This window comes from Oreochromis niloticus, linkage group LG4, assembly GCF_001858045.2.
Source record: "Oreochromis niloticus isolate F11D_XX linkage group LG4, O_niloticus_UMD_NMBU, whole genome shotgun sequence".
Taxonomy (NCBI): Eukaryota; Metazoa; Chordata; class Actinopteri; order Cichliformes; family Cichlidae; genus Oreochromis; species Oreochromis niloticus.
Window position 1 is genome coordinate 9265257 of NC_031969.2, and position 18533 is coordinate 9283789.

The window sequence follows — 18533 nt, forward strand, 5'->3', positions numbered from 1 at the left end:
ATCCCAATTTATTCCACATTGTAATCAGTGACTTTCCTTAAGCAATGTCACTCCACTCATTTATCACTATGAGCTTTATAGTGGTCAGCCAATGAGCCCAATATTAAACTATTCCATAAATACTGCATCTCTTATTTGTTATCTCATGTCACTTGTCTGTTTCTGCTGAATCCTCTACATGCACTCTTAGAAAAAACAAACATTAGCAACACACATGGATCATCCTGGTGGTCAGGTGCAGGTCAACAGGTTCCAGAGGTGCTGTAAAAAGTCATAAAGTTAAGCCTTCTGTAAAAGGAGTGACACTGGTTTCAACACAGGATGTGTCTCACACTATATTCACATTTTCCCCTGTAATATTCAACATTTTCCCAAGTACACAGTGTAATAGCATAATCAATCCTGTAGTAGAAAAAACATCAACCAGTTGTGTCCTGTTATAAATCATCAAATCACATGAAGAACTATAATGCTGTAGAAAAGAGAATGCAAATGTTAACGCTGCGTAGGTGTATACACACTTTCTCACAGTAACTTCTGTGAGCAACACAAGCCCATGAATAACACACCCCTGGTAGATTCACAAACACAGAATGTTAAATCGGTATGGCCAAAGCTCTTGCAACCTAGGCTCTTGCTGTCATCTTTCTGCTTCTGTAAAAAGAAACACACATAAATTCATCCACCCTTTTGTCCTGTCTAGGTGGAGGTTAACCTTGAGTAGTGGTCAAGTCAACCAAGTTTTGTGAGCTTTTGTCGGCTTTTACCAGTCAGTCAGTTTTTTTTACTCATTCATTCATTCATTCATTCATCCATTCTTTCTTTGCTGATAGTGGAAACTATCGTTGCTTTTCGTTTCCACCCACAGCAAAATGACGTCATTTCAAAAAGAAAAAGAAGAACTTTAGATCGGATTACCTCGCTGAATCCTTTTTGGGCAGGGACTCATTTTCTAATTGTCCCAAATAAGTGGCTTTCTCCAGAGCCCATTGTAATTTTGGAGAAACTCACTTGCAACGGCTTTCCCGGTACGTGTCGTATAGCGCTTTTAATTCCCATTATGCAGATCTGCTTAAAGAAAAGAAATTCACAAACAAAAGTCAGTGCACTGTTCAAAAACATACAAAAAATAATAATAATAAATCAAAATGAAAATAAAAATAAAAATAAAAATACAGAAGCCCGGTCTTAGGACTTGTCCCAAAATATTCTTTTTCTAATAGGTGGAAACACACCAAATCTAAGACTTGGTGAAAAAGAAAAATGCCTCAGCTAATTAAATCCCCAAAACTTTCATCAACCAACCACATGCTTCACACAAACGCAATATTCTTCTTATGATCAGTTTCTTCCTTTGTCCCCAGGTGTGTGCCATGGTACAACCTTTCCCATACATCAGAAACAAAAAACAAAACAAAAGACAAAAAATCTGCTAGTTTCACTCATTTAAACTGTGGCTGCAGGATTCTGTTCACCCCTGCTATCATATTCCCCCAAATAATACTAATTCAGTGGTCTATGTATCACTTCTCAACCCACTCAATAAACCAGACAGGATGATGGTAACAGTATTGCCTACTTAAAATTGTGTTTGATCCTAATGAGCTTCATTACATGTGTGTGTGTGTTAGTAGGGTTAATACATTTTCTATTTCTGTGTGTCCTTTTATGTACCTTCCCCCTTTTTTCTGAAACAAAACTCCGTTCACTCCAAATTTTGTTTCAGAAACATCTAAATGAAAATCTCTGTCATAGTCAGGCACAGCTAAACCCCAAATGCTTATGATCGGCAACCACGCTGTGTGTTATTAACCCCTTCTACAAATACCCTCTTTTGATGTGTGACACTTCATGTATGATTTTGTGCTACCTCTAATATACATCATGTGCATGTGTGGTGTTGCCTTTCCTTTTCTCTAACAGTACTCTTGCATACCTCAGTGCTTGTCTTCCTCCCTCTTTTGTGGTGGTGTGGACACTTTGTCAATCCTCCATTTCAAGGCAGTCGCTTGTCTCCCCGGATTCCTTAACCCAATTTGATTCCCCACACTAAAACAGCATTCATCTGTCCTCACCTGCTCCTTTCTCTCCTTTCTCCTCTCCCACTTTGCAGTCCAATGGCAGTCAGTCCTCTTCAGCTTTGTCCCGTGTATGCTCCCACTGTCTCTTTCATTGCCATCTTGCTCCAAACATGGCAAGTGTCAAACTCCAACAATCTTCTCAAAAGTCCTTCACACACAGTGAGGTTGCAGCTTACTGGAAACGCATCTCCATTCATCCAATCAAGATGATGGATCTTCTCTTTCTGATGCCGTTTGCCCAAAGTGCAGCTGGACCTCACTGCTCAGGTCTCTGGTATTGTCTCTGACTGCTGTCCACTGTTGATGTTCATATTTATGCTTCTAGAACTGCACTCCGTGTCTTCAGGGAGAGATTAGCTTCCTTGGAGCTTGCTTTTTCAGGGTGAGGACGGGAAGCCGCAAAACAATTCAGCCATAAATGCTGGCTGGGTGTTTCTGTTTTTTTGTTTCTAATGATCTTAACCTATAATTTTCTTCCGACTGCTGCCCGTGGAGAATTGATCCAGGTCCGTTCCCCACCTGTAATCGACAGACTGAGAGACTTTCATTATTCACTATCACTGCATATGTTTTCATCACTCCTAAAGCAACACATCTCCGCTAATTTTGTTTTGAACTCTACTGACTTTAAACCCCGAAAATGAAATTTTTATTTGTTCTGAACCGCAAACACAAAAATGTTCTTGATGTTGTTGTTAATTATTTTCATCCACAACACTCCAAATTATGTTTTCTTTTGTGTCCAGCAGGGGAAGAAGATGACCTGTAGTGCCACTGCTTTCCCCAGTTGGAGACAATTTCCCACTCACACTTTTTATTTTCTTTGTTTTCATTATTTTCTCTTTTTTCTTTTTTTTTCTTTTTTACCTCATTGTTTTACACCCACACATTAACCTGTTAACTCACTCCTCCAACCTCATTTTCCTTTCACCCCAACAGCTCTCATCCAATCCAATCGAATTCTCCATTCATCCTTGAATACTTGAGCACCTTTAAATGTCACTGTTAATTTTATCAATTTATTTATCATTACCTTAACACTAATCCACTGTATAGTTTTCTTTATTTATTTTAGTTCACTTTCTCCTATTTGATCACTATGATTTCTTGACTATTATTATTTCACAGAAAATCAACTAATGTACTTTTTCTCCCTCTTTTGTCATCAAGGAATTCACACACACTCACAGGCTGGTCACTCGCCCCCACCTTTCTTTCTCTCTCACTCACACGCACACACACATTTTACTCCTACTTTGTTCCACCTGTGAACCCGCCCCTCGAGGCTGGCTCACACACACCTCATGCTTCTCGCAGTCCCATTCAAACTTTCTGCGAGACACTTCCTCTGCTGATTCAGGACAACGCCCTGATCAGCACACAGAGCGGGTGCCCTTCGCTCTTGTACACCTCACAAATTATTCAAAGTGCGCCACGGACTCGATACCACGGCTTCTCTTCCCCAAAAAATAAAACCAAATTCAACCCCCCAATGACTTCACAGTTTGCAACAATTCGTGACACGGCCTCCTGCCGCGATTTCTACACACCACAAACACACACTTTTAGACTCAAATTCTTTTGTTACTTTAATTGACTGCTGTACTTCAGACGAGACACAGACTCTAACTGCGCTTTCACACACACTACACAGTCCTCTTTCTGCATCAGGCACTGGTTCAACTCAGCTCGGAATCTAACCGGCGAAAGCAACCGATCCTGCTTTTATGCAGACTTTAGACTGTGACAGGGACCTCTCCCTGACTTAGTTATTTAAGGCGTCCCCGGTGCCTAGGTAACCACCCTGGATCTCCTGCCCTCACAGGTCCTACCCCCGCGTCCGAGGTGGAGCAACCAAGGCCGGAACACACACAGCTAGGGATGGGTATCGAAATCCGGTTCTTGTTGAGAACCGGTTCCCACTGTTTCAATTCCTTGGAATTGTTTGCCATTTTTGCAAACGATTCCCTTATCGATTCCTGTCGCCTCGAATGACGTCACCACGTTGCGGAGCGTCATTTACCTGGCAGGGCGCCTAAGCGGCTCAAACGCTCAAAAGTTTGGTTATACTTTACGAGAACAGATGACAAAAGGGCAACTTGCAATACTTGCAAAGTAGATATTTCATTTAAGGGAGGAAACACTACGAATATGCAAAAGCATTTGCTCACAAAACACGCGATGACCTTAAATGAATGTCGTGTTTTTAATTCCGCTCTGGACTCGTGAATCTCAACCCAGCAGCAGCGGTAACGTTTCCACATCCTCTCCCGTTAATGCGGCAGGTAAATAATCAACTAACAGTGCATATTATGTTAGCGCAATCTGCCTTATTACAAAACCTGCCATTACTGTGCATTTAGGTGACCATGATGAGAGAGACAGACAGAGTCTGGCTGGGAGTTGTCGCTGCAGTCTGCCGTTAGACGAATGTCACCGAGCAGTGACTAAGTTTGTGGTCAAAGGCTTGCACCCATTTGCCACAGCAGATGCCCCCGATTTTCGGTAAGTGAATGTGTTTAATTGTAGGCAGGGACATTACTGGATATTCTTGTGTAATTGCTACAGTATAATTAATGTTATGTTAAGAATATTTATTTTATTATTTTACATTTACAATTTTTTTTCCTGGCGACCCTGTGACACCCCATTGAAGAGCCGTAGGCTGTGGATCTCTTAAGATCTCACTGTTGGGTTTGTAAGGCCATGTTACTCCTAAATTTCTATCTTGTTCAAAGAGAAGATATAAAACAAAGTTCTAAGCTAATCGACCTTAGTGTTCTCCTTTTTTAAAAAGAATCGATAAGAGAATCGATGAAGAATCGAATCGTTAAACAGAATCGAAAATGGAATCGGAATCGTGAAAATCTTATCAATACCCATCCCTACCCATCCCTACACACGGCGCTTAGCCGGCGACGAGGCCTTAAACCCCGCTTTCTAACTAATAGTAACACACGTTTCCTGCTTTAACGCACGGGGACGGATCACAACACCGCCACTTTTTTCCTAATAACTAAGATGGATCACACACCGCCGCGGATGAAACACCGATTCTATTAACTAATAACTAAGATGGATCAAACACTGTTTCTTTAACCTACTGAGTGAATTTACACTGAGATACCTTCAACTTAGCGAACAGATAATTTAGGCTTTAAACAATATGCACGGTTCAAAAATAAACAGGTCGTGCTTACCTTTTAATCATGTGAGCTAGCGCTCTGTTCGCCTCGTTTCACGATCTCAGCTCTGCCAATTCATCCTCTCTGGGCCTCGAGCGAATCCCGGGTTTCACGGCAGCAAAGGGGTCATTTTTATATTCTTAAGATATGAAACATGGAAAATAACTGAAAAAAATTAAATAGCCTTCTCCACTATGACTGTATTCAACTTTTGACTGGTTCTGCAGCTATACATGTGGACAATAGCTGTAATAAATAATGTCAACACTATGACCGTTAAAATAACATTTGAATGGCAGCCAGCTGCTGACAGTATTATAGTGTAAAACTTTTATTGTATCCTGGTAAAATCTACAGTAAGAAACAACTGATTACAGTAGGTGCATTGCAAACTAACCAGAGTGACACAGTTACTCTTTCCCCTGCCCATCTATTTGAGTTCACACAATTTCAGAGAATTACCACAACCATAAACGCTGAGTCCAGCATAGAGCAGCTGAATGAATGTGGTCTGGACTTTGTGGAGTAGAGTCATGGTTTTAGAGATCCAGTAGAAAGACAGAACACCTGCACTGTGATCCAGGTACACTCCAATTCTGGAAGACCGAGGACCCGAGATGGTGTTGTTCATGCTGTTGTGAATAAATTCAACAGAATTTTCTAAAGCCCAAGATCTGTCACTGCATCCAAATTCACTTTCATCTCCTGTTCTTCTAATGTCCTTGTATGTGACTGCAACTGTAGCACTAGCTGGTCCCATCTCCACCTCCCAGTAGCAATGTCCAGTCAGGCTCTCTCTGCTCAGAACCTGCTGTCCTTGAGTGAATCTGTCTGGATGATCAGGATACAGCTGTTTTTTTTATTGTCAATCTAGCTTTTCTGTTGCCTTCAGATAATATCAGCTGTGGGTGGGCAGTGTTTAGATCCAGTGTGATTTGATGTGAATACTGCAAGAATTCAGCTCTGGTCTTGGGCTCTGGCTCCGGTTGGAGTAAAAAATCCACATTGGTCACTTTAAGTGTGATCTTGGTCCACTCGAGTTTAATAATATTCTCGAGTTTCTTTCTGAGCTCTGATACAGCTGCTGTTACTTCATCAAAGTAACACAGTGAGCGGATATGGATATTGGGCAAGTTTGTGGATTCACTTAGAGATGACAGAAGAGGGTAACTGTGTAGGAAGTGGACGTGATCTTGTGTGCATGACAGCTTTTCCAGCTCTGTCCCTTTCCTCCTCAGTTCAGTGAGCTCCTGCTGCAGCTTCTCCTGAAGCTCTCTGACTCGACTCACCTCTTTTTCCTGCTTTGATCTGAACTTCTTAGATTAGAACTTCTTTTCTCAATGAGCTGGATAAGATCAGTGATCTTTTCAATGTCCTTCAGAACTTTATCAGCAGACCGATTGATTGCCTCCAACTCCTGCTGAAGCACCTTCACGCCTTTCTCTTTTTCTTTAATTCTCTGCTGGATGTTTTGCTGACTCACCCCAAGTTCTCTCTGTTTCTCTTTCCTTTCTGCTGCTGCTGAAACTGTGTCGTAGCCTTTATGTTCATCCATGGAGCACAGATAACAGATACACTGCTGATCAGTGCGGCAGAAAATCTTCATAACTTCATTGTGATGAGAGCAGATATGGTCTTCAAGCTTCCAGCAACTTCTGTTTTTCAAATGCAGGGGATCTAAGAGGCTGAAGGTGCTGCTCACAATAAGAGACCAGACACAGCAGACAGAACTGGACAGGTTTCAATGAGCTGAAATAAGCTATATTTTTATTTTCATTTAAAATCTACATGGAAAGACAAAATTAAAATAATAATTTCAAGTATACTCTCTTACGGCATGTTTACTTTTGCTCCATTTGTTTCTCATGTGATGGAAATTCACTTTATAATGAGTATGGTTTGTTTTATTGATTTATTGTTTCCTCACTCCTCTTGGCTTTATTTCTTATTCAGTTCAACTCCCAAAAAGTTGATTCTCTTTATCTGGACTTAATGTTTTCAGTGCTACATCCAGATAAACAGAATCGGCTTTTTGGGATTTCTGGATGAATGAGCATGCATCAAGAGTTTTATTTATAAAGCGTAAAATAACAGCAATGGTCAGCTCACATCAGCAGTGAAAAATTCCTTGTATTTTTATTTTGTGTGCACTATAGCCTTAATCAGAGCCCTGCAAATTCACTAATTCCACCAGAAAGCATGTGTGTCTGTAGCAGCTTTTTGGGTTACTTGTAAGAAAGAGGTAAAAACTTTAAATAAGGTCTGGCAAATTTTAAAGCACTGAGGAATAATTTTCAGTTACTTAAATAGATCCATTACGGTAGTGCATGGAAACTACTGAAACATTTTTACATTACAGGTTGGACGGCTGCAGAATTACTTAGGATACAGTTGTCAGGCTGTTTTATAATGTAATCTAAAACTGAGGTGACAGGGATGCACATTCTCAACAATAAATCCAATATTAAGTTGCTCAATCAAAATGTTAGAACCTCAACTCTGCAGTGGGAAAGAGCATGACATTAACAACAGTTTAAAGCATGATTACAATATTTTAATGACTGAAGATCATCTTTACAAATTATTTCAAGAAAATAGAAAACCGATGGTCATCTAGTTCTATTCCAATAAAAGAACAAAAGAAAGCTATTTGCATAATCAAAGACTGAAAAATGTAGACCTAAAAACAACAAAGTCCATTTGATAGCATCCAAAACCACATTGTTTCAAACGAAACAAGTTCTCTGTAACAAGTTCTTTGTATTTCTCCTAAAATAAATTAGAAACACAAACATGAAAGAAAAACTGCAAATTAAAAATTATAATTCACATTGAGATAAAACTGAAACAAAAGAGCTTCCAATGGAGTATATCACCAACAATTCTTTATGATAACATCTGCAGTACCAGCAGATCATTCCTTACAAATCCCCTTATATCCTTAAAATCTTTTATAACCCAGCACTTAGGGATGGGTATCGAAACCCGGTTCTTGTTGAGAACCGGTTCCCACTGTTTCAATTCCTTGGAATTGTTTGCCATTTTTGCAAACGATTCCCTTATCGATTCCTGTCGCCTCGAATGACGTCACCACGTTGCGGAGCGTCATTTACCTGGCAGGGCGCCTAAGCGGCTCAAACGCTCAAAAGTTTGGTTATACTTTACGAGAACAGATGACAAAAGGGCAACTTGCAATACTTGCAAAGTAGATATTTCATTTAAAGGAGGAAACACTACGAATATGCAAAAGCATTTGCTCACAAAACACGCGATAACCTTAAATGAAAGTCGTGTTTTTAATTCCACTCCGGACTCGTGAATCTCAACCCAGCAGCAGCGGTAACGTTTCCACGTCCTCTCCCGTTAATGCGGCAGGTAAATAATCAACTAACAGTGCATATTATGTTAGCGCGATCTGCCTTATTACAAAACCTGCCATTACTATGCACTGCATTTAGGTGACCATGATGAGAGAGACAGACAGAGTCTGGCTGGCAGTTGTCGCTGCAGTCTGCCGTTAGCGTCTCCTTTCAGGCCAGGATAGACGAACGTCACCGAGCAGTGACTAAGTTTGTGGTCAAAGGCTTGCACCCATTTGCCACAGCAGATGCCCCCGATTTTCGGTAAGTGAATGTGTTTAATTGTAGGCAGGGACATTACTGGATATTCTTGTGTAATTGCTACAGAATAATTTATGTTATAAGATAAGATAAGATAAGATATACCTTTATTAGTCCCACAAGTGGAAATTTCATGTTATATACTTTGTTATTGCTACAGAAGAATATTTATTTTATTATTTTACATTTACAATTTTTTTTCCTGGCGACCCTGTGACACCCCATTGAAGAGCCGTAGGCTGTGGATCTCTTAAGATCTCACTGTTGGGTTTGTAAGGCCATGTTACTCCTAAATTTCTATCTTGTTCAAAGAGAAGATATAAAACAAAGTTCTAAGCTAATCGACCTTAGTGTTCTCCTTTTTTAAAAAGAATCGATAAGAGAATCGATAAAGAATCGAATCGTTAAACAGAATCGAAAATGGAATCGGAATCGTGAAAATCTTATCAATACCCATCCCTACCCATCCCTACCAGCACTGCATTTATCCAGATTAATTATTTATTTACAAACATGGACAAAACAGGGGAGTCTTCTGTTTTGCGTAAATAAGCATTTCAGATGATCAGTCTAACTTTTTATCTTATAACACCTGTGTACTTGAGCTAACACAATTTAATAGAATTCTCATAGCCATAAACAGTGAATCCAGCATAGAGTGGCTGAGTGAATGTAGTCTGGACTCTGTGGAATAGTGTCATGGTTTCGCTGGTTTCAGAGACATTATAAAAGGACAAAGTACCTGCTCTATGATCCAGGTACATTCCAAATCTGGAGGACCGAGGACCAGAGATATAAGTCCTGAAACTATTGTGAATGAATTCGGAAAAATTTCTTACAGCCCAAGATTGGTCATTATTTCCAAATTCACTTTCAGGAAGGTTTGTTCTGCTAATATTCTTGTATGTGACTGCTACAGCAGAAGTATCATTTCCAATCTCCACCTCCCAGTAGCAACGCCCAGTCAGACTCTCTCTGCTCAGGACCTGCTGCTTTTGAGTGAACCTGTCTGGATGATCAGGATATAACTGTTGTTCATGCTTCACTGTAGCTTTTCTATATCCTTCAGATAATAACAGCTGTGGGTGGGCAGTGTTTGGATCTAATGTGAGTTTGCGTGAATAGTGCAAGAATTCAGCTCTGGTCTGGGGTTCAGGTTGTTGTTGTGCCAGTAAAACATCAGCATTAGTTACTTCCAGTGAGATCTTGGTCCATCCTTCCTTAAGAATAGCTTCTATTTTATCTCTGAGCTCTGATACAGCTGCTGTTACTTCATCAAAGTAACACAGTGAGCGGATATGGATATTGGGCAAGTTTGTGGATTCACTTAGAGATGACAGAAGAGGGTAACTGTGTAGGAAGTGGATGTGATCTTGTGTGCATGACAGCTTTTCCAGCTCTGTCCCTTTCCTCCTCAGTTCAGTGAGCTCCTGCTGCAGCTTCTCCTGAAGCTCTCTGACTCGACTAACCTCTTTTTCCTGCTTTGATCTGATCTGCTGCTTCACATCAGAACTTCTTTTCCAAATGAGCTGGATAAGATCAGTGAAGATCTTTTCACTGTCCTTCAGAGCTTTATCAGCAGACTGATTGATTGCCTCCACCTCCTGCTGAAGCACCTTCACGCCTTTCTCTTTTTCTTTAATTCTCTGCTGGATGTTTTGCTGACTCACCCCAAGTTCTCTCTGTTTCTCTTTCCTTTCTGCTGCTGCTGAAACTGTGTCGTGACCTTTATGTTCATCCATGGAGCACAGATAACAGATACACTGCTGATCAGTGCGGCAGAAAATCTTCATAACCTCGTCATGATGAGAACAGATATTTTCTTTGAGCGTTTTGGATGGATTAACCAGCTTGTGTTTTTCAAATGCAGGGGATTCATGGTGAGGCTGAAGGTGTTGCTCACAGTAAGAGACCAGACACTGCAGACAGGACTTGACAGCTTTCATCTTTCTCCCAGTGCAGACATCACAGGTCACATCTTCAGGTTCAGCATAGCAGTGATCAGCAGAAGCAGCCTGGAGTCCAGTCTTTTCCAGCTCTTCCAACAACTCTGCTAACATGGTGTTTTTCCCCAGAGCAGGCCTCTGTGTGAAGATCTGTCTGCACTGAGGACAGCTGTGTGTTTTCTCTTCATCCCAGTGGATTTGAATACAGTTCATACAGTAGTTGTGTCCACAGGGAATAGTCACTGGATCCTTCAGGAGATCCAAACAGATCGAACAGCAGAGCTTGTCCTGGTTCATCTGGATTCCTCGCTGCGCCATTTTACCTCTGAGAATGTGATTGTGAAATAGTTTCACTTTTGTCTTACAAGAAAAACACTGCTGAGCTGCAGTTATTTCATTTCAGCTGCTAACATGCAGTGACTGGCGTGTCACAGCACAGCATGTTGGTTACACTAATCTGTAAACTTGCAGATCTGTGAACAGAACAGGAACAGGAAACACCAAAACTTAATGGGAGTGACTTTTCTATATACCAGGAAGGAGGGGGGAGGGGCTAATTCCTTCCTCATCAAACAAAGATCAAAGTTTGTCTGAGGTGAAATATTTCAAGAGTGAGAGTTTGAGAGTAAGAGCGCAATAAGCTTAGCAACTTAGCAGCTTATCTGTGACTGAACTGCACCAATTTAATTGCATCATGAGTTAAAGATTTTTTTTTTTTTTTTAAATGTTTATTTATAAGATTTTAAGTTCAAAGTTACATAACATCACACCAGACAAATGACATAAGATTCAAAAACAATAATATTTAAGCACAGAAAAAAAAGAAATAAAAACAGAAAACAAAAACCAAAAACCAAATACACAAAAAAAACAAACAAAAAAAAAAACCGCAAACAGGAAAGAAAAGAAAAAAAATAAATAAATAAACCAGTTAGCCAGTACAAATCAAAAGTACAAAAGAAACACCATTGTCCAAAAAGATGATCTACTGTGTGAGTTTAGACAGGGCAACAGAGAGTTCACCAAGACCAAAAGATGTGGAAAACAAGTCCAGGAAGAAATCAGGGTCCGGCAGAAGTGCAGTTTCACACAAAGTGCAGTCAAATGAGTTAAAATTTATGTTGAATTCCCATCAATATGATTGAGAAAAGGGCCCCAGATTTCGACAAACTTAACATGGGTGTCAGCCAAACGATAACGAACCTCTTCAATATACAAACATGCAATCATCTCACGTAGCCAAACCCTGAACAATGGAGGAGATGGTGATTTCCAGGCTCTAAGAATAAGTCTTTTAGCTACAATCATGCCAAACATTAAAGCTTTCTGAAGAGGACGTCTAAGTGCCAATGAGGTCAGGGAGCAGCCAAGCACTGCAAGTACACCATCCGGCTCTAATTTTAAGTCATAAACCCGGTTATATATATTAAATATCTCTGCCCAGAAACTCCTGAGTGTGGGGCAAGACCAGAAAAGGTGACCAAGGGTTCCATCCAATGCTTTGCATCTGTCACACAAAGACGAAAGAGACGGAAAAATGCTGCATAGCTTTGTTTTAGAAAAATGCAAACGATGAAGGACCTTGAACTGTATAAGTTGTAGTCTGGCATTAACAGAGCATTCTTTAATATTCTTCAACCCATTGGCCCACAAAGCATCCGATATGTCTACTTCCAAGTCCTTAACCCAAGCATCCTTGATGTGGTTAGTAGGTGCTGTAAGTGTAAAAAGTGTAGTAAACTGGCTGATTAGGTGTTTGGAAGTGGGATTTTTAATCAAATAATCATAAAAGTCACTATGAGCAGGGGGCTTATCCAGATGGGCAAAAGACTGTTTAACAAAATTCCTAATTTGTAAGTATCTAAATAAATGAGCAGAGGGGAGCATAAATTTTGATTGCAGCTGAGCAAATGAAGCAAAACAATTGTCGATGTAGAGGTCCTTAATAGTGTGAAGACCTAATGCTGACCAAAGCTTAAACACAGGGTCCATCAAGCCAGGTGAAAAAGAAAGGTTTTCAGTTATGGGAGCAAAAATGGATAGGTCTGGAAGGCACATAGCACCCCTAACTTGCTTTAAGATCCTAAGAGAATGACCTAGGACAAAATCATTACTTAAAAGTTTGGTAGGTATGTTGGGCTTAGAAAACAGAATAGCAACAAGTGATGTACCAAAAATTGATTTAGCATTGTGTGCCTCTATCAAAGGCCAAGAAGGACCGCATCCCTTCTGAACAGCAGAAACACTGTTCCAAAAAACCCATGTTCTGGCATTGCAAGCCCAATAGTAGTGCCTGAAAACTGGGAGGCCTAATCCGCCCTCAGAGGAGGGTTTCTGCAAGTGTGCCTTTGAAATTCTATGGGGTTTATTTGCCCAGATGAAAGACAAAATGATAGAGTCAATAGTTTTAAAAAAGGATGAAGTGAGAAAGATGGGTATGTTTTGGAAAAGATGAATAAATTTAGGAAGCACTACCATTTTAATAATATTGACACGTCCAATCAAAGAGAGTGGAAGAAGAGTCCATTTATCTATCTTAGCTTTAATACTATCAACGAGGACCTGAAAATTCAATTTAAATAGCAGCTTACGGTTTCTGGGAATGTTAATACCTAGGTATTTAAAGTGACTGCTGGTGGTTTTAAAAGGTAAGCTAGAGATGAAGCTAGAGTCAAGCCCATCTGCCAGTGGCATAAAAATGGACTTGTCCCAATTAATTGTGAAACCAGAGAGTTGTCCAAATTTGTTAATGAGATGAAGCAGGGGAGGCAAAGAGACCCTGGCATCAGACAGTGTTAGAGCCACATCATCTGCATATAGAGTTATAGTAGAGTTGACAGGACCACAGGATATACCTACAATATCAGAGCTGCTTCTAACTGCAATGGCCAGAGGCTCCATAGCTAGAGCAAAGAGCAGTGGAGATAAACAGCAGCCCTGCCTAGTCCCCCGGTGAAGTAGAAACGGATGTGATCTATCAAAATTTGTCAGTACCGATGATCTTGGCCGAGCATAAAGCATACGTACCAAAGTTGTAAAATTATTACCAAAGCCAAATTTCTCAAGCGTAGCAAACAGGTATTTCCACTCAATTTGATCAAAAGCTTGTTGTGCATCTAATGAAATAACAGCTGAATTTGGAGAATTTGTTCCATACAATACATTCAATAGACGACGGGTATTAGAGAAAGCAAATCTGTCTGGGATAAACCCAGTTTGATCGTGTTGAATTAAAGTACCCAAATATTTATTAAGACGTGAAGACAAGACTTTTGCAATGATTTTTTGATCACAGTTTAATAAACTAAGTGGGCGATATGAAGTCACATTGGTGGGGTCTCTGTCCTTCTTAGGGAGAAGACAAACGTGGGCATCATATATGCTATCAGGGAAAGAGCCCCGTGCAATAGAGCAGTTCACCATTCTGAGTAAAAGTGGAGCAATTATATCAATATGGGCTTTATAAAATTCTATGTTGAACCCATCCGGCCCGCAGGCTTTACCACTAGGGAAAGAAAGGATAGCAGCTCTGACTTCTGTGATGCTGAAGTCAGCATCAAGCGCTTGGGCGGCAGATTCTGTAAGGGTCGGAATGCTCAGAGAGTTAAGAAAGCTAAAAAGCTCAGAGTCAGTAGCGTTAGATTTAGAAGAGTACAGTGTGCTGAAAAACTCAACAAATCTGTCATTAATCAGCTTAGGATCAGTAATTAATTCACCAGTAGAGGAGGCAATTTTGTGTATGGTCCGATGGGCTTGCACATCTTTTAATTGTCTGGCAAGTAATTTATGGGGTTTATCTCCCAACTCAAAGTGTCTTTGTTTCAATTTAATAATATCGCTTCCGACTTGGGTACCCAAAATATGATTGTATTCAAGTTTTAGTTTTAGAATGGCATTAGATATGCCTACAGTATCAGATTGGCGAAGTGCCTCCTCTAATGTTGATAATTCAGACTCAATTTGGGACAGACGATTTAATCTAGTTCTTTTCGAAAATGTTTGAAAGGAGATGATCTTGCCACGCAATACTGCCTTAAATGATTCCCAAAGAGTGGAATCAGAGACCTCCCCGTTGTCGTTGTGTTTTAAGAAATCTGAAATCTCAGTGGAAACATAAGTGGAGAAAGTTTTGTCTGACAGAAGGGTAGAATTGAATTTCCAATTGAAAATTCGAGGCTGTAAATTAAAATCTATTTTCATGGTAAGTGGGGCATGGTCAGAAATCAAGATTTGATGATAAGCAGAGCTGATAATACTGGGTAATAGTCTAGAATCTGTAACAAAGTAATCTATTCTGGTAAAGCTACGATGTACAGGTGAAAAAAAAGAATATTGCCTATCATTTGGATGCTGAAGCCTCCAAACGTCAACCATGTTGTGTAACTTCACCAGGTTGTTCAAAACTGCCGTGGATCTAGTAGTGGGGGCTATTTTTGTAGATGATCTATCCAAAACAGGATCAAAATAGCAGTTAAAATCGCCACCAATTATTATATTAGACATATTATATTCAGAAATTAGGTCAAATATTTTGGAAAAGAAGTCAGGACAGTCAAAATTAGGGGCATAGATATTTAGCAAAACCAGTGGAAAAGAGTTAATGGACCCAGAGACCAAAACAAATCTCCCACCCGGATCAGTAACGACGGATCCAAATATAAATGGAGTAGTTTTCCTTATGAGTATAGCAACACCTCTGGCCTTAGATGTGAAAGTGGACTGGTAGACCTGCGACACCCAATTTGCTCTTAAACGTCTCTGTTCATTGGCGTGAATATGAGTTTCCTGAAGAAAAATTATATCAGAAGATAAATGCTTCAAATGTGACATAACCTTCCCACGTTTCAAAGCTCTGCCCAAGCCCTTGCAATTCCAGGATGTAAATGTCAAAGGACATGTTCCAAAACCAGTAGCATTGTTACCCCGCATCTAAATGAGAGGTGGAGTGACATATGGACAGGTGACAAATAATACAAAGGACTGGCAAAAAAACAGTTAAAACAAAATTAACAACAAGAACACTGAACCCCATCCCCCAAAAAGAAAAAGGCCGCAAAAAAGAACAAGAACCACTGCGGCCCATCCCAGCGTGCATTAAGGGGACTGCCGGGAAGAGGAGCACAAAAAAACAAAAAAGAAAAAGAGAAAAAAACATCCTTCGGATCGGGCAGCTCCGCACCAGACTCCATTAATCAAAACAATAGTTACACCCATAAATCGACTGATTGGGTTAGAAAAAAAAGACGCCAACATATAAAATGACTTGTGTATAACCAAATTTATAATATAAACGATCTCAGTACTTCACGATAGATCAAAGTTTTAAGACGTCGTAACAAAAAACAAAAAACATGATAGAAAACTATCACCACAGAAGCATTCAAAAAAAGATTGAACGACTCGCGACTCTCACTATAGGAAGAGAAGAGTGAGAATGTTCAACAACACAGCCGCATCAACAACATGAACAAGTACATTACCAGGTCACGATTACAGTGAGTCCGCAAAACGTTCAGCTTCAGCAGGAGACTTGAACGTGTTAGTGATGTTGTTGTGAACTACCCGAAGCTGGGCCGGGTAGCGCAGACTGCACGTCGCTCCGGAAGCGCTAAGCTTTTTCCTGACCGAATTGAAGGCCATCCGCTGCGCAAGGACCTCCGCAGTGTAGTCGGGGAAGATGGACAGACTCTCTCCATCGCAGCTCAACGGTGCACGTTGGCGTGCCAGACGCAAGACATGCCACACGTCTTTCTCATGATGCAACTTGGCTATGATAGCCCTCGGTCGCTGGCCAGCCGTTGGTTTTGGTCTAAGGGTGCGGTGTGCCCTCTCCACTTTTATCGGCTTAATAAAGTTGTCTTTCCCCAACACATCCAGCAGCAGGGATGAAACAAAGTCCGCAGGCTTACCGCCCTCAGCACCTTCCTTCACTCCAACAATCCTAATGTTGGCCCGACGCGAGCGCGCCTCCATCTGGCCTAGCTTGTCACGCAGGTTGTCGGTGGCCGCCATTAGTTCCTTGCACGTAGCTTCAAGCATGCAAACACGGCCGTCCATTGTAGTAAGCGACTCATCGATAACATCTAGACGCTGTTCGGATGACCGGATATCTGCCTGGAGCTTAGACAAAGTAGACTCAATTGTGTCAAGGCGGGTCTCCATAGACGTTTTTAGGCTAGCGATAGCTGCTAAAATGGCGTCGGTGCTAGCAGAGTTTTCAGCTACTGCTTTCTGGCAGTGTGTTGCGTCTTTTTTAGGCGGCATGTCGACCAGTCTTTATCGTAGTCGATGCAGATCAGAAGGGCTGTTGAACAGTTAAGTAAAGAGGCAGGGTGTCACGTTAAGTGTTGGAAAATAAGAAGAAAAGTGCGGAGCTGAGAAGAGTGCGTCCTACTCCATCAGTGTACACGAGCGCCCCCCTCATGAGTTAAAGATTATTAAAGATTAGCTTTGTGATTGAACAGATGCCACTTCTAAACTTATAGCATTAGCAGTTACTGTGTTGGTGAGGTACGCTTATCCCTCACAGTTCATTATTTCCACTTGAAATGTACCATTTATTTCACCAACTCAATTAATTTATTCATTTATCCATCCATTCATTTTTAAAATATTAACATTTTACGTCATCTTTTGTGTGTTTGCTTGTATTGAACTGTAATTAGTGGGGTAATTTATTATAAGTATGTTTTAATAGTTATACATTCTTATATTTCACCTAAAACATTTACAAAGTAGTAGGAAAATAGCTTTCATATATGATCAACTATAGCCTAAATAACATTTTAGCACTTTTAACAAATTAAATGTAATGGCCCTAGCACGTGCACGCACAAACAAAAGTTCAGAGAGCGCCAGAAGCAGATCCGCTGGCCAAGGAGCTGCCCTTTTGTAACGATCCCTGGTGAGTGATTGGCCTACTGTATCCAGATCAGCCAACAGACACATGTCGATTCACTTTGAATTGACCAATAAGTGGAGGCTTGACACCAAAAAGACATGAGAAACAGAAAAACATTACTGCCCCTTATCGTGGCATGTAACACTATGGACTAAGCTTTACAGCACAGTTTTAGTTTTCAGTACAGAAATAATTTCACTCTCGTGATTCCTACAGAATCATTTCCTAGCTTATTCTGCTTTACTCACAAGCTCCTCAGATTCTGTAAGGTATAGCTGAATGAATGATGATATTTTTTTAATATCTTTGACTGAAAATGGAAAAAAAACCCAAAAGGAGTAAAATAGATTTTTTGCAAGGTTGAGAGGTACTCCTAACCATGTCCATGTATTTCCATGTATGTATACCTTTCCACACTCCTGAAGAAGCAGCAGCTACAGCACACCTCTACGCTGTGTGGAGAGGTAAAAATGAATTTAATTCATTTTGTAATAAGGCTGACATATGACAAAATATGGAACAATATGGAACATGCTGTTGTGAACAAGTTAAGCACTGTGAATACTTTCTGAATGCATTGTCAAAAAAAAAAAAAAAAAAAAAAAAACCAACTGTGGTATCTTGCCAGCCTTTCAGCCTTTCAATAAATCAATATTACTGGTGGACTTTACAGCCTCTACCTAACTGACACAATCTTCCATATGTGCGAGATGGTAGAAGTCAGTCTTCACTGCATTGACCTATCTAGAAGTCTGTATTCTTGGCGCGCTATCAGACTTAGGCATGACCAAACATGGCAA

The 18533-nt window shown here is 40.4% G+C and overlaps 1 protein-coding gene across 1 annotated transcript; it reads right to left on the reverse strand.

Moving 5' to 3' along the window:
* Positions 1 to 5957: 5957 nt before the first annotated feature.
* On the reverse strand, positions 5958 to 11648 carry LOC100702348 (tripartite motif-containing protein 16). Its single transcript, XM_013270134.3, has 2 exons — positions 10375 to 11648; positions 5958 to 6574 (listed from the first exon to the last, which is right to left on the reverse strand). The coding sequence occupies exons 1-2, from the start codon at positions 11148 to 11150 to the stop codon at positions 6106 to 6108; spliced, it is 1245 nt and encodes a 414-aa protein (XP_013125588.3). The 5' UTR covers positions 11151 to 11648; the 3' UTR covers positions 5958 to 6105.
* Between the last annotated feature and the right edge of the window lie 6885 nt (positions 11649 to 18533).

Bases quoted from the DNA above. Each gene is read 5' to 3' on its own strand.
- LOC100702348 (XM_013270134.3), bottom strand. From the start codon at position 11,150: ATGGCGCAGCGAGGAATCCAGATGAACCAGGACAAGCTCTGCTGTTCG. The intron at 6,575-10,374 runs ATCAAAGCAGGA...TAAGAAGTTCAG, and splicing joins GATGTGAAGCAGCAGATCAG to ATCAAAGCAGGAAAAAGAGG.